Source organism: Carassius gibelio, chromosome B11 (genome assembly GCF_023724105.1).
Source record: "Carassius gibelio isolate Cgi1373 ecotype wild population from Czech Republic chromosome B11, carGib1.2-hapl.c, whole genome shotgun sequence".
Lineage (NCBI taxonomy): Eukaryota > Metazoa > Chordata > Actinopteri > Cypriniformes > Cyprinidae > Carassius > Carassius gibelio.
In genome coordinates, this window is record NC_068406.1 from 16488042 (window position 1) to 16505073 (window position 17032).

Consider the following 17032-nt stretch of genomic DNA (forward strand, 5'->3'; position numbering starts at 1 on the left):
TGTAGGCAAAATAATATCTTAATTTGACTGAACATATATGAAAGCATTATAAGTGTAGAAAATTCTAAAAATACATATTTAGGTTCATTAATTTGAATTTAATTCCATTTTAGATTTATCTCTTTTTCGAGCATGGCCCATTTTCCCTTCTGTCCTACAAAGAGAATCATTATAATATGACATAAATATTATCTGACTGACTGTGGTTATGTAAAACACTGCATTGCAAGTTACAGTTCAACAGACCACACCTTTCCATCAACAACTCCATATGTAGAAATGGAAATGGGTTAAACTATGAGTTAACAGACGACAACTCAGTCATGCATTGCACCTTCACATGCTTCATGTGCTCTGATCACTTTCTGCCATTGTCAAAAAATATCTGTGGACGTCACAAGGCATATGGCATAGCTGAAATTTATCTTGCAGCTCATCAGATCAGGTGATGTCTAAGTATGTAAATGTGATAAAGGTGTTCATCAGACTTATGTGATAGCATCTCGTATGAGATCCTTTAACAGATTTTTGTTATGTAACTGGTGAAGATGACATACATCACTTATTAGAACAAGACTTGCATTTTATTTCTACAAAATCAACATTATGAAACATTTAGTAACATGTGATTCTGTTGACATAACATGGCCAAATTGGTTTTACACATAGATGGCAACTGTCCAACATCAAGTGAGTTGTGTATACTGTTGCAAAACCATCTTGGTCTGTTACATGTTTGATTATGTCTTGGATGCACTCAAATCACCCGTTCACATGACAGCACCTGCAATCTGTAATGTTTATGCTGCAGGGCTATAATGTCCTGAATGAGAAACAAAGGAGAAAAAAAACTGAATAAGCGATGAACTGTAAATGTTCTCTCTGTTCTAATTGAAAATCAAGTGAGGAAAACAAGAGAAAGAACTTAAGGGGATAGTTCACCCAAAATCTTTCTTTGAGGAATGCAGTTGCTGGTAGCCACTGACATCTGTAATATTTTTCCCCTGAGTTAAACTGTAAATGTGCATCTTCTACAGCACATGATGGAAACTTTCAATGGACAAAACCCCCAAAATGCAGTAATCATTTAATACTGTGATGAGAGTCATGTCTTATACATTTTATATTCTTTCATACTAAGGACAGTTTGACCACATTAATTAAGACAAGGGCTATTTTGATGACTGGGCCACAACTAGGCGAACCTAGGCTCCCCCTCGTGGTTTTTATAGAGCATTACATGAAAATAATAATACTGGTAATAATGATAGTAATAATAATGAACCTATCTGAAATTATCTAGATTGTGCATAACTTTGCTTTATTGTTTAAAATAAATTGACTTGAAATATCAAATCAAAGCTTTAATTAAGCACAGTTTCCATATTAGTTTAATGTTACTATGATAGAAAACTAGAAAAAAAAAGGAAAATTCAAAGGTCTTTAATTTTATTGCTGCATGACAGTTTACTACACATGTACTTTCAAATGGCCAACAATATATTCGGAGCCATAATTTTAGCTACCACTGGATTCATTATACACTACATTGTAAATATATATATATATATATATATATATATATATATATATATATATATATATATATATATAAAGTTCAAGAATATTCATATCGTGCTTTTATTTTGAACCAAGGTATTTGCATATTTGTTGTTTGCTTGCATGATGCCTGTTGACACTTTATGCATCTTAGTGACTAAAGTTGCGACGACTAGGCTGATGGAGGATCATGTGATGTGTGCGAGAGTAGCGTTGAGGAAGACGCTGATGAATGTGGTTCTGCCGCTGAATGCAATTGCGGCTGAGATTGTGGCGGTTGGACCGTGCCTGAGCCCGCTGGATCCGGCCCACCTGTGACACTTTGACCAGAGCTTCGGCCTGAGAGACCAACCGCTGAGATACTCGACTACTGCTTCGAGCAATAGGGACTTCTGGTTCGACAATGCTTTAGAAAGAGAACAAAAGTGTTGTTTTAACCTCACAGCAGGAATAAAGTGATACTGACTGTGGTCTCTGAGCAGATGTACTGGTTTTACCTTGCATCACTGACCAGGCTGGCAGCACACTTCTCAGTGCTGGACCGGTTTCCTATTACCTTGAACTGCACCTCACTGGGTTCAGGGGATGCCTCTCCATCTACAGAAAATAATAATATATACCAGGGAAAGCTGTAAGTTAATAAACACAATTGCAACCCTGTTAAGAGACAACTGTTATTTGTTGCCGAACAAATTGATCAGTTAATTAAAATATATTTTGAAGCAGGTTTTGCCCACACAATGGAGGTCAGTGGGGTCCAAAACAACGTTGTATTACACAGATTTTTACTGTAGGAAAAAAAACTGTAAATGATGACAAAATTTTCATTTTGGGTAAACTATCCCTTTAAATGAATGCAAATTATTATTTGAAGACCTTAAATTAACTGCACTGTATTTTAACCCAATATTTCATGATGGTCTCAAGCAACTTGATCATCTTGATAATCATAAATCAGGCTTTTGAGGAATGGTTATTTGTGCATCTCTCAATCAACATTATATTGTATATTTGTACATTTCTCAAACAACATTGTAATTACATCATGTGAACTTCTTATTTTTGGTCATATAAATATCTGCAGCTGCAAAAGAATGAAAAAAGTGCATATTTTACTCAGTTTCGCCTTCTGTATTTTGTCTGCTTGAGTATGAGCTCCACAACCTCATATTCTCTTATATGATTTTTTTTCCTACCAATTATTTCTGCCAGTCCATAAAGGGTTTTCATATCAATATAAGACATTTTTATTGCTCTACTCACCGGCAGCATTGACCAGTAGCCAACCCTCCTCATCCACTTCTGGTGACCCTGGTTTTGGTACAGCTGGTTCCTCAATTGTTTCATTTACACTTCCAAAGAGCAGGTTTGTGAGCCGCTGAAGCATTGTTATCAATCAAGTGTGCTTGTACTGAATATCTGAAGGTCAACTCAATTCTTCACTCTGACGGACGTTATGAGCAGATCTCAGCAGTACAACTTCAGCCAGACCTTTGGTAGAGGAGAAATGTGAATATTATAAACGTAAATACTATGATAAAGCTCCTGTTTTGAATTAGCGCCACTAATCAAGACTTGAATAAAAACCAGGCTAAAAGTTATTTTAGGCTCATATCTCATATTGAGGTCAGTCTTCCAGGCTTCTGTCAGGATTCATTATGAAACTCTACTTTTCAGTTTTGACAACTATAAAGTAGTGATAAATTAAAAAGGAACATTGTATTAAGGCAAGCTCCCTAACACAATGGCTTTCCTCTTTCAATACACATGTAGAAATTCAAAACATTCAGATTACGCTGTGTTTTTAGTAGAAACACATATGTTTCTTTAGTTAGAGATATGTTCAAAATGTGTCTGTCATGTAAAACCTATATTTGACGATACTTGTTCATATAGCCACAAAGATGGATGAACTGAGATTTGGGAGTGTATTGTTGGACCCCTAAACTCCATTGTAGGTGTCCATCTGTTGTCCTCCAGCAGGGGGGTGTGCCATTAAAACAATACATACATTTTCTCTGAAAACACAGCATCTGCGTGATGTGGAAATTATTTAATATCTATTGTTTTTATGCAGGGTTCATTTATTACCATTAATTTTATTTCCTTTATTTATTGGTCCCTCTCTTTTAACACCTGAATAATTTAGAATGGCATGTCGAGGAAAACAAGAGCCAATGATTTATCCGGTTGTGCAATAGGCTACAAATAACGTTACACACTAAAACAAAGTGTCCTGTAGAAGAAATGTAAACAACAAATACTATCACATCACTATCAATAAATGAAGCAGCGTCATAAGCGTCGATTATGATTAAGACATATAATATTATTATGTATTCAATTTAAAAAATATATATACATGCATATATACAAACAAAACAGATTTAGGAATATACAGATAATCTCACACACTTTAAAAAGAGGCTGAAGTGAAACATACTAACGTTACCTGCTTCTTTACAGAGCAACAGATTTTCCGACGTCTAAATCGTTAAAAATAAATCTTTGGTTGTTTAATCCGAGGAAAAGGTGCAGACTATATGTTTTATTCTTATGTTTCTTTTTACTTTTAGAAACTGTTCCATGTAAATTATAGCACCGCAGTATAGATCCCAACGAACAGCTGATAATAAAAACAAAAAAGCCCAATGATGTAGCACCGCCCACATTTGAGCCCTAGTCCAATAGGATTCGTACACAAACCAACGGGTGGAGCCATTATTTAACGGAATGTAGTAACCGTTTTTAATCTATAACAACAGACATGGGAACAGTGTTTAACACTAAACTATAAAACTCATTGGTTGAGCGTGAGTAAAGCTGATCCCAGTTCAGCTGTAGAGTTCGGTAGAATGACATGTCGATGGGCGTAGTAACAAATTTTGAAAACTGCAGAATGAGCGCAGCAACTGACAGTAGTAATTATTTGGATATGAAAGAGAGCGTTTTTTAAAGGCATAGTTCACTCATAAATTAAAATTTGCCTTTATGTATTTCCAAACCAATATGGCTTGCTATATTTTGTGGAAAACTAAAAAGGGAACATTAAGCGGACAGATTTAGTAACTATTCACGTTTGGAAAAGGTTCAACCAAAGTCAACAGTGACTGAAGCTAAAAGTGTAACATTTTACAATATCTTTCCGCATTATTTAGAAAATTATCATTAAATTCCCTTTTAATGCCATAAATAAATACAACTTTATTAAAATAAATGGACCCATTAGTATTAATATTTGAATGTAATTAAAACGCTTTTAAGCAAATCTGATAAGTGAGTAGGAAAACAATACATTTACACTACATATTTTGTATCACGGCGAAATTCTGCTAATAATAATAGTAAAAGTAAAAAAAAAAGTAATGTAAAATTATTTTAAACAGAATTCGGTATGTATGTTTAAGCCTCCTAAACACCTAATAAAAGTTTTGTGTGTGTTCATCAAACATTGTGGACACAAAGTTCTTTCCTAAAAAAGTGATACACACCTGAGGACCAAATTGCAGAAGTGATAAATAAATATGTCTATAAATAAATAATAGTAAAATAAATACATTATTTAAAAAACAAGATAAAACCAATTAATGTGTAATAAAATGCAATCCTGAAATAAAAATTTATATTAATTAATTTGTATTACCTGCTTTCTTCGCTAATAATTTTCTGTATATTTGTTTTTTATTTATTTTTAACTAACATAACACATTTACATATTATATATATATATATATATATATATATATATATATATATATATATATATATATATATATATACACACACACACACACACACACACACACACACACACATCGCAAAATAACCACATTTTATCACCACAAGGTGGAGCCATAATCAAACTTGTACTTTCACCCCAAACTCATTCCAGGCTCGACTTGACATCTGTTGAAAAGTGCATTGTGCACTTGTCAGCTATATCAAAACTAGGTAATAAAACATATCCAGAACACGTACATTCTAGTGTATTATATATAATGGCCTTGACTTTGAAATAAAACTTGATGACAGTTAACATTTCATTACTAAACGATGCATCTGTACGAACCAAATCTAGCATATGTGTTTTGCTACGAAGTAGGACTTGAGTAGATTTATGCTGCACACGCTAGTTCTATTATCCTCCATGATATGCAGACTTTGGAAATGGTAAACAGTTCCTTCACAAAGGCTTTAATTTAAATGAACAATCTGGCTTTTTTACACACATTGGCATGAAGCCACGATGTAAACAATGCATTTAGAACGGCTAATTTACATGATCTTAATAGGCATGAATTAAACATATCACTTGTGTGTATTACCTGCGAAGTGCGCTCTGGCACTTTCACACCTAGGCAGCAGTCAAGTGCTGGGTAATTAAATGAAACACTGACGACAGCGATGGATGTAGGCTGTTCTTTTGGGCGGGTCCAAATGGACGTGTAGTACCCACTTTAGTCTGTCAGACTATTTTAAATAAGTACAGACTCACTAATTGTAGTCCAGATCGGTGTTCACGTTACGAGAACTGCAGATTGGCGAGGTCGCTACATTTAACGGACTATCTGAAGTGGAGAGATTTCAGCGAGAGTTTACCACCGAAAATAACTGGACTGGACTGAGTTCAGCATGCCTCGATCATTCCTGGTAAAAAAGTATTTCACCAGCAAGAGGCCAAACTACAGCGAGTTGGAATGTCAGAACGGTCAGTTTTGGTCTATTCTTTAAAAATCGAATCGATCTAAACGTAAAATGTTTTTAGAGAGCAAAACCTGCACAAAGACTGGCTATAGAACAACATCTGTATTTATGTGCGAGTTTTCATCAAGCATCGATAAATCTGACATCTTTATAAGATGTAACTTTATATACATTTATGTAACTTTAAAAGTTATTTTGTGGAATTTCGAATTAGACAGCTAATTTTCTTCACTGTATCTGCAGATTATTATTTAAAAAAATAGTTTCTACTTCTGTTGCAATTATGTGACTTTTGCTTTTTTTTGGCAATAACTTATATTATCACCTATCAAGTTATTTAATTTGAGTGTTTATGTTGTTAAAAACATGATTAGGAACTTATTTTGTGTTTCTCTCTCACCCATCAGATACTCTGCCAGACAGATACCCACTAGCAGAACTTCCAGCAGTCACCAGCGACTTCCCAGTAGCTTGCTTGACCACTGGACTGGTTTGGGATGTCAGCTTGCTACCCTCCCTACACGATCCCACATCCCCATCCACCATTTCCAATAGCCAGGGCCCGCTGGACCTCAGCTCCCCATCCAGCGTCAGCTGCAGCAGCAGTGGGGAGGAAGATGAGGGTCGCACCTCAGACCCACCGAGCCCAGATTCCTTAGACACCTACCACCCCCAACAGACCAGCAGGCCGAGGCGCAACAGCAAGAACAGAGCAGGACAGAGAGAGGACAAGAGCGAGGCCACTGTCCCAGCCACTCGACCGGCCTTCTTCTGCAAACACTGTCCCAAAGAATACAACAGTCTTGGTGCCTTAAAGATGCACATCCGCTCACACACACTACCATGCGTCTGTCCCACCTGTGGAAAGGCATTCTCACGGCCCTGGCTGTTAAGAGGACACATTCGCACACATACAGGTACATGAACAAACTTAATAAATGTTAAAGGCTTATTTCATCAGTTACTAACACTTGCTTTGAATATATAAAAAACTATTTCCCTTGTTTTAAATTATTATTATTATTATTATTTTAGATTTAGAAGAGTAAATATCTTCCACTTTTTTTTCTTTGGAATTTCAAAGGTCCATGAAAGAATTTCGATTTTATTTTACCTTAAATGTTATAAATGTGTGTGTGTGTGTGTGTGTGTGTATATATATATGTATATATATATATATATATATATATATAAGGTTTATATCAGGAAATCTCTAAATTCTTTTTTTCTCAATAATTTAATTAATGCAACAGCATTAGTTTAGTGATGCGCTCAGTCACGTGTGTTGCTCTCAATAGAATTGCTTTTCATTGATCACTCATTGTGCTGACTTCTTTTTAACAATGACACAATAGGACAATCTTATCAATCACTAGTGTGAGAGCAGAGATAAGCACAGATAAGGCAATCAAGAATGCTAGGGAGCACTTGTTATCATCCTTGCTGAATAGCCACTTATTTTGTGTACCTGTGGTTGATTCAATCAGTTTACCATGTGACTGTTAGCTATTGCACTAACATTGTTTTTTAACAAGGGTATTTACTTTTAGAAAGGACATTTGTGATTACAAAGCACATTCACATAACTGTAGCCTTAACTCTCTCTCTTTTCCCCACAGGTGAACGTCCGTTCTCTTGCCCACACTGTAACCGTGCCTTCGCAGACCGCTCTAACCTGCGCGCGCACCTGCAGACCCACGCAGATGTGAAGAAATACCAGTGCAGCACCTGTTCTCGCACCTTCAGCCGCATGTCCTTGCTGCAGAAACACAGCGCAGCCGGCTGCTGTCCCTCCACGGCCTGAACACACCATTTTATTTTAATTCAGACATGGTGCCTTGTGAGATAATAACACCTGCACATAGAAGCAATATACGAGAAGAGAAGGATGAAGTGGTTTTTTCCTAACCAGATTACTTCAAATGAAGGAGTTATGAATGTTTAAAGTATAATAGCTGTTCAGCGAGGACTCCTGAACAAGGGACAGCTGCTGTCAGGTTGGGGGTGGGCTCAAATGTAGGGTATGTCTCTCAGCATGACACACACACACACACATGCAAACATAAACACACTTGCAAACATAAGCACACAGACAGACAGCTGTGCTGTGGTGCGGAGGCAGTGTGCTAACAGGTGCCACGGTCCTGACCGTCACATCTCGTTTAACAGGTGGCATCTACTATGTTCTCTAGAAACACGCTTGGACAGAGTCGTAATGGACCACAGTTGACCGTGTGTGTGTGTGTTTTTTTTCCAGTTGGTTTAAGTGTGTTGTAACCTGCATGCGCAAGGTTCATCACTTGTTTTTACAGATGTTTGTTCTTTTTACTACAAGTTTTTTTTTTATTACTCTTTTATTTCTCTCCTTTTGTTGTACAGGGACTGAGTTTTAAAATGCACTCCAATTTACCAAAGAGTATTGAAGTCCTGTCATTTTGTATTATTGACATGAATGATTGGACCATTGAAACCAAAGCCATGCTACTTTTTGTAATTTAATTTTTTTTTTTTTGCTTTTTTGTACCTCAGTGTTTTTTCAAGCAGTGACATGCAACACTTCTTTATTTTTGTCTGGTGTGAAGAAAAGGACATTCTCAATAAATAGACTACAACGTTTTTTCATATTGTGTCCACTATGCTCATGGACACATCGACTTCAATATCACAATTTATTGACTCCACAATTTTTGCATGAAATGTCTTAAAACTGAATTGAGTTCAGTGCAATTTTTTTTGTATTGGTCCAAATAATTTTCAATAAAATAATTTAAGTTTATACAAAGACTCTGAATCATTCTCACTCAATTTGAATTTGGTGCACTTACGAAAAAATGGGGGGAAAGACTCACCCATGGATCCTCTGTAGTTGATGGGTGCCATCAGAGTGAGAGTCTAAACAGCTGATAAAACATCACAATAATCCTCCAGTTGATCAGTTAATGTCTAGTTAAGTCTGTGTTTGTTTCTTATTCTCTGTCCTCTCAAATCAAAATCCACTGACATTTGTTTAGAACGGCTATCACTTGTATATAATATTTCTCTGTATATTTACGTCCCGATTCAGAACCCCTTTTCACTGGAGAAAACAAAATTATAGCTATATGACTCATATATAGCTGGAATCAATAGTTTAAAGTTAAACACCTTAATGATTCATTTGTGACTTGTGACCTGCTTTTCACAATATGTTAATTGAGTAATTGCAGTTGTGTGGATTACTTATGGATTACTGATAGGTTTTTATCAGCTGTTTGGACTCTCATTATGATGGCACCCATTCACTGCAGAGAATCCATTGGTGAGCAAGTTATGTATTGCTAAATTTTTTCCAAATCTGTTTCAATGAAGAAATAAACTCATTCACATCTTGGATGGCCTGAGGGTAAGTAAACGTTAAGCAGTATGTGATTTATTTATTTATTTATTTTTCACATTTTGGATTGTTGGATTTAGATTGGATTGTTTTGGTCTCCTAACAGTCATAGTTTCCTTCTGTAGAAGAGGGGGAGAGGCTATCAGATGCCTATGTTGGATGAAAAAATAATTTTACAAAATTCTTACACTACATGGTTGGGCACATAGTGCATTGTAAAAGTGCATCATGGATAGTACGTCATTTGGGACAGGACTTCAGTCATACCTGTAATCTTATGGCTCATACTATTTGAAGCTGTTGAAATGCATTATTAGGAAGAGCTGTGCTTCATTTCCCATCAATAGGAGTGACTCACTGGTTTGTAACTGATGTTTGCTGGGTGGCAGGTGAACAGGTGAATGCACTGTGACAGCACAGGGACAACTGCATGCACCTGCCCCACACACCTGTCAAACTGCACGCACGCGCACACACACACACACACTCACACTCGCTCTCTGCAAACAAAACGGTTTACCCAGAATGGTCTCCTGGCCTGCTTATGCATACGGATGTGTGTTGATCTTTATGTGTATACTCAGATCCATTTTTATATACAAGACATAAAGATGCCATTGTGGCCTGATTTTAGTCATCTGAGCGCTCTGTTTTCTTTAAACTGTAATTTTGCCCCTTGAAGAATTGCTGTGAGGCAAACTGATGGAATGTCTTACATAAATATTTTCATGTTGGAAGCTTTGCTTCTGAGCGTTGGAAGAGTTGTGTGTGCTGCTCTGATGTAAGGCACTTCTATCTGCTGACCTCAAAACCTGGCCTGTGTAAATGTAATGCCTCTATAATCATACTGTGCTAGGATCAGATCTCTGCTATGGAAGCCTGTTTCCACCTTGGAATACAAATTAAAATGGCTACTTTATACATGACACTATGACTTCTTATCTCACAATTGTGACTTTATTTCTCAAAATTATGACAACAAGCCTTAATAACATAATTCTAATTTGAATCTCACAATTTTGTGACTTTTTATCTCACAATGCAGCTTTATGTCTCACAGTTTTATATCTCACACAACTTATCACACAATGTGATTTTGTATCTCACAAATGTAACTATCTTGCAGTTGTAACTATATATCATCTGACTTAATATCTTAAAATTGCAACATATTTCCCGTAATTGTAACAGAATTTCGTGATGTGATTTCCTATCTTGCAACTGTGACTTTATCTTGCAGTGAGACTTTATATATCTCGCAGTTGCAACTTTACACCTCACAATATGTCTTCATACTTTGAATCTTTGACTTTGAATCACACAATGTGAATCACACAATGTGATTTCGTGTCTCACATCTGCAACTTCATATCACATATGTTTTTGTATTTCACAGTTGCAACCTTATACTGGCCATAGTTGCTTTGTTTCTTAGTTTAAATCTTATCTCACAGCAACCTTTTGTATTTTCTACTCTGAGGCTCAAAAAGGCTTCCATACATGTGTTGTCCAAATTTGAAGGCGAACAGCACTCGTGAGCTCCTCAAATGCTAGTAGTTGAAACGCAGGTCTGCAGTAATCAGACCGAATGGTTGAATCCAGACAGTGAGTCAGCTGCTGTCAGGAGCAAGCGTGAGTTCTCATAGTAAGTGGAGGTGCATTTGTGGAGCATGAGGTAAGTCCTTCCATGTCCTGTCCCAGATCTGAACGTCTGAAAGAGTGTTAGTATGAGGAGCTTCTTCCCATTTAGTCACCCAACCACTCACAGACAAGCACAATCACTGGAATGCATGTGTCAGGTGCTGACATGTAGTTTATGACACTGAGATGTAATCCTTGAGTGGGGGGGGGGGTTATGGGTGCTGGTTTGGAAAGAATTGTTTAAGCTTTACGTTTTGGTGATCCAGCTGGAATTAATTCATTGTTAGGTGCAGTGCAATGGTAGAACGACGCAATCCTCCAAACGGTCTGGAAAACCGACAAGCAAACATCTGTATGGAAGCAGAACAGTTACATGTGGTCGATTTGTAACAAGCCCAGAGGGGAGGGAGAGACGGCCTAATGAGATGACGTTATCGGAGTTGCTGTGAGAAACTTTTAAGAAGAAATTCCTGACAAAACTCAAATCTGCTCTGTCAGCAGGTAAAAAGACCTCAGGCTTATATATCTGATTCATCTTCAACTTTATTCACGCAAAAAAGCACATTTCCAAACCTGGAAAGTTTACGGTGAGCCAAAACGTCGACTCACCACCAGAGAGTTTGCTGTAACACAACCCGCAGCAATATCTAATGCATATTCTGTGCTAAGAAACGCAAACTAAATATGCACTCTCATACAGTTGTTCCTGAGGGATAATGAGACGTCTGGCTCTGAAATCGGAGAACTCCTTCCCCACTGTGCATTCCCAAGTGCCAGAAGGTTCACTGTAATTTACCAAAAGTGGCTGCTGCTGCTGCTGCTGCTGCTGCTGCGATAAAGCATGTGTTTAACATTCCAGCTCTTTTCTCATGGCTCATGTGTGTCTATTATATTCCCTTTATTTTGCTCTTTCTCAACTTTGGATGGCTAAATTTGAGCACAAGTATGATGTGTCTTTGCCTTACTTCACATGAGGATCATCTCTCTCCCTCAGAGACACTCAAAGTCCCAGGCAGGAAATGGGAGTTTACATTGGCCTGACATTGTAGGGAGAAAACAAGTGGGCTCAAGTGTTCAGTGACTGCAGTAAGGCTGCAGTAAACCCCATCCCCCCACTCAAGCTTCCCTCCCACGCACGCTCTCCCACTCAGTCAGGGGGAGAGCGCCGCTAGGGCCCTGGCCAGGACTTGGGGCTCAGGGCCTGAGATACAGGAAGAAGCTGTCAGCCTCTTATAAACATGAGCGGTTCTGCACCCACGACAAACTACTGCCTGAGGGAATGCTCCAACGCCGCCGTACTGTCTGTGTCAAACTGGCTGCATGAAAGTGCAAAGAGTCACGTGTTTCTCACCACAGGTATTCTATACTTCAAGCATCTCAGCTGTTATCAAACATCTGTTATGTCTTCTGTGTCTGGAACTGAAAGCGCTTGTTGCCCAGTCGGTCGATGAATAAACAGACAGCATTAAAGCATGATGGTAACTGGTTACGGACCGCCTTCCAAGACATCGTCATATCTGATGACCTAAGAACAGTGCTTCTAAAATGAAAAAACACATAGGTAAATCAGTGGTATGAGGGCCCTGTACATGCAAGACTCAGAAAAAAGCATTACAAAATGAAATATATTTTATAACACTCAATATACCTCCAAAAATGTTAATATATAATTTCCTGGGAGACTACTACAAAAATAGTCTGTTTAATATTTTTGAAAAATTAAATTTTCTATAACATAATTTCAAAAGTGTATGTTTTATTCATAAATTTTCAATATTATTATTTTTTTTTTCGTTTGCTGGATGGGAATTTTAAGAGACTGATGAGCATAATATTGATTGTCTTAACTACAACAATATTATCAAATATGGCACTGTGTTACTTGCAGTTCATTGAAAGTGAGAGTGTGACTTGACATACAGCCAATTGGTTACCCATACTCAGAATTCGTGATCTGCTTTTAACCCATCCAAAGTGCACACACACACAGCAGTGAATACACACACACCGTGAACACACACTCGGAGCAGTGGGCAGCCATTTATGAAGGATTTTTCTAGTACCTGAATGTTTTGATCTGCAATAATGTTAATTTATAAATTAACAAACTTTTCAAATGCTCCACCAGACACCTGTTTTATTCTTTCAACCGACTGACTGTCAGGCTTCAAGAGCAGAATTGAGGGAAATTATAAGCATGCAAGGACACATCTGTCTGGAGGCATTTAAATGAGCAGATCAACAATTAATGGATACATTTGTTCCTTGATGACTACCTCCATATACTGCATTTTTTCAGGTTCTGGACACAGTCTATGCAATCGAGTGTAAATCATTTTAGATTGAGCTCTTTTATTTCAGATTGACAAACTGAACACATGCGAGAATCACACATCTCTATCTCAAAGTTCACCTTACTTAACCCGCATCTTTCAACGTCTGTCCATCAGATGTGGCCCAGTACAAACAGTACTATTCTAATTGCAGACAGAAACACTTCTGCATCAAGGTCTCCCATGAACAATAGCATCTAAACAAAACCACTAAACAAAATGCAAACAAAGGCCCTCATCTCTCTCTCCAAGAGCTTCGTAGTTTGCCAGAGGGCCGCTGGAGAAGCAGAAAGACTTTATTACAGAATAATGAATCACACACACACTAAGTCACAGGGTTGCTGAAGATGAATGTGCTCTCTGTTGGTTTTCCTGGAGCTGTGTGTTTACTAACCGATGACGCAGGCTGCACTTGATCAGAGACATGTGTTTTTGAGGTCTCAGTTCCAGTGAGAAGCCAGGGGAAGGAGAGCCGAGCGCGAATGTGTGGCGCCTGGGCTCCCTTGGCCCCAACTCTGCCACACACACAGGGGTTGGGGTAACTGTGGGGGTCACGCTGAGAAAAATAAACCGTGTAAACCTCAGGAAAGGAAGCATACTGCAGCGAAGGAGATCCACATTAAGCGAGGCCATGAAGCCTCTAATTTCAGTCTGTGCACTGGTTTTGAAACTCATTGCAAGTCGCAAAAATCTTCTGAGAGCAAATAAAATGTTTAAGAAGCATGCCATAATAACCTTAGTAATAATAGCTGTTGAACTTAAAGGTCTGTCCACTAGTGGCACTAAATATGACTGCAAACATGACTGTTTTCAAACAGGTTTTAATATAATGTTAATTTATAAATATACTTATATATAAATGTTTAATTCATTTTCATTCATAATACACATACATACTATTTTAATATACATTTTGAAATGTGCATTGTGTTTAATGTAACATCCTGAAATCTTAAAGATGTTTTTGTATATGTAGAAATTAACCTTACCTAGATTAATAGATGCTAAAAATATTGTTTGTTGTTCATTCATTCTTTTAAACGCATTAACTAACTTTACCAAATAACCTTATTATAAAGTATTATTGAATCAAACTTATGTCCGACTCTTTCAAACAAACAGATTGCAATTCCATTTGCTGCCACTAGTTGTGTATAAATTACACACTTTACCTTTAAGGCCTAACAAAAATTTTGCCTGGTTCTTGATGAATTATTAGTGAGCATTTACTACATTCATGGACACGGCCCATTGTGCCAATTAGCATGTAAGTTCATGACACACCACTTAACTTGAAATATCCTCAGCGATGCACATTGCTTAAAGTCATGTAGAAAATGCCTTATGACTCACGTCTGAAATTCTTGCCAAAACAAGAGAAACATCCTTGACTGTAAAAATGAATGTAGGCGTTGGCTGAAAAACTAAGCGAGAGGGAAGTGAAGCACATGGAGGATGTAAGTCCAATTTTAGGTCTCTGCCTCACAGGTCGTACTTAACTTGTTCCTGAGCATAGCGGCTTGTATCCTGTGCTCAGCTCCCGCTGCCCAGGCTTTTCCTCACATTTGCAGAGGGAAAAGAGTGTTGTTATTCACAGGTTCAACCTCAAATGGACAAGTGTCAAACCTTTACTGTTTGATCAATGGAACCTTGAGGCATTTCGAGACTTTAACTCTTGGATTTCCTGTTGTTGTGGACCTGTAAAAGCGAGCGTGAGATGGAGAACTCCAGACTGGGTGTGTTCTGAACAACTGTCCTTCAATTATAAAAAACAAAAATGAATGCTTGATTGATGAAAAGCTGTTTATACACCAGAATCACGTGAGGTGGCTCTCAGTTTACCGAACTAACTAAACAATTTAACACAAACTAACACTCAGTCTATCTACAGCTGTCATACAACATCATGCAACCCACTAGCACCTTCCCCCAACACAAATATATACGTCCAGGGGTGGTCTTTGTTGCAGCAGCCTCGTAATGATGAGAAGCACTTTGCAACCTCGCGGTCACCCTGGTCTACAGGCAGTCTTTAATACTCTATAAGGCATCATTCTGATCCTCTCATCCTGTTGTTTGGAGGAGTCTGACAACCCACAATCTCTAAACTAACATATTATGAGAGGGGGGGATTTGCTCATTAATGTCAGAAATCTTGAGCAGGAAATGAGATGAAACTCCTCCAAAACTCACAACCACAAGCATTCATAATCGCATATATATTATCATGGGTTCATCAAGCTCTTTTGATGTGAGATTCGACTCCGGACATCCCTCTTTTGGGGGGTTTAAAAGGCTCATCATAGGGAATATAATGTTTATGTATTTTTCAGGGGCCCTGAGAGAAAATGGCCCCCTATACGTTGGATATCAGTCACACACCACATTTGAGCCCCTACATATAACAGCAATGAATACAGGTTAAACAAAGCAGATATTCTTGCCTTCTAGTGCTCCTCTGTCAGTTTAACAACTCTCACATGCCTAAGTGATTAAACACCAGCTTGTTGTTTTCCCTTCCCAAAGTAAAAAGGCTTCATGCAAAGAATGCTGAAAGATTTGCCACCCAACTGAGCTTTGGGTTATAGGAATGTTGGCTTGAAATATAAAAACTCTAATGAGCCATGGACATACAGTCTAAAATCAAAAAGTTTTCAAAGGTAAAGTCAGTTGTGTTATTAAATATCATCATGGTAGCCCAAAGTATTTCCCTTCATTCAACTTCTTGATTCGCTCTGACATCAATTTGTGACGCAGAGACTCTGTGGTGACCATGAAATCTAGACAGAGTAGATTTGAAACAGATACTCCATGTAGGGGAAGTACGGGAATCTTAGGAGGTCATTTATAATTTAAAATAAAAATAAAAAATTGAAGTATAAAAATGTCTGTACATCCAAGATAAATGTAAGATAATAAGATGTGTTTTATAAGATGTTATAATAAATGTAATACAATTAATATCAAATTATTTAATTTTGAATTATATATTTTTTTCTTGTTTTTATTTTTATTATCTTTAAAATGTAGGAGTAAAGAGTTTTGCAATGTTCAGAAAGATACCTTCCACTGTTAGCCATCAGAAGTACTCACCAGGCTGGCGCCGATACAGGATGGCTGCCTCCGTGACCAGCTCTGCATATGTTTTTGTGTTTTTGTTAGTTTGTCCTGTCTTTAGTTATATTCCTGCCATGCTGATAATAACGGCGAACACACTACACTTTATATTTATATACACACACACTTTATTTATCTAACACACATACTTAGTATACACTTAAATTTTGCACACAATATATATGTACATACATAACTTCATTTTGTAATATACCTGCCTACAATTGTCATTTGTATATTGTCATTCACTATCTACTTATTTGTATTTTTTATTCTTTTATTATGTGTTTTATGTTCTGTCGCT

General features: G+C 37.4%; 2 protein-coding genes across 3 annotated transcripts; one reads left to right on the top strand and one right to left on the bottom strand.

The window, feature by feature from the left end:
• Positions 1–1602: 1602 nt before the first annotated feature.
• Positions 1603–6028, bottom strand: tp53inp2 (tumor protein p53 inducible nuclear protein 2). Of its 2 annotated transcripts, none has more exons than XM_052569913.1 (4): positions 5886–6028; positions 2824–3051; positions 2058–2157; positions 1603–1966 (listed from the first exon to the last, which is right to left on the bottom strand). In XM_052569913.1, exons 2-4 carry the CDS (start codon positions 2945–2947, stop codon positions 1711–1713), a joined length of 480 nt encoding a protein of 159 aa, XP_052425873.1. In that variant the 5' UTR covers positions 2948–3051; positions 5886–6028; the 3' UTR covers positions 1603–1710. The 2 variants fall into 2 exon arrangements, with proteins under 2 accessions (XP_052425873.1, XP_052425872.1); XM_052569912.1 differs by lacking the exon at positions 5886–6028 and adding an exon at positions 4013–4201.
• Positions 6029–6038: 10 nt separating this feature from the next.
• Positions 6039–9046, top strand: LOC127968606 (protein snail homolog Sna). The gene is made up of 3 exons (XM_052569911.1): positions 6039–6268; positions 6672–7181; positions 7884–9046. The coding sequence occupies exons 1-3, from the start codon at positions 6193–6195 to the stop codon at positions 8066–8068; spliced, it is 771 nt and encodes a 256-aa protein (XP_052425871.1). The 5' UTR covers positions 6039–6192; the 3' UTR covers positions 8069–9046.
• The last annotated feature ends 7986 nt before the right edge of the window (positions 9047–17032 follow it).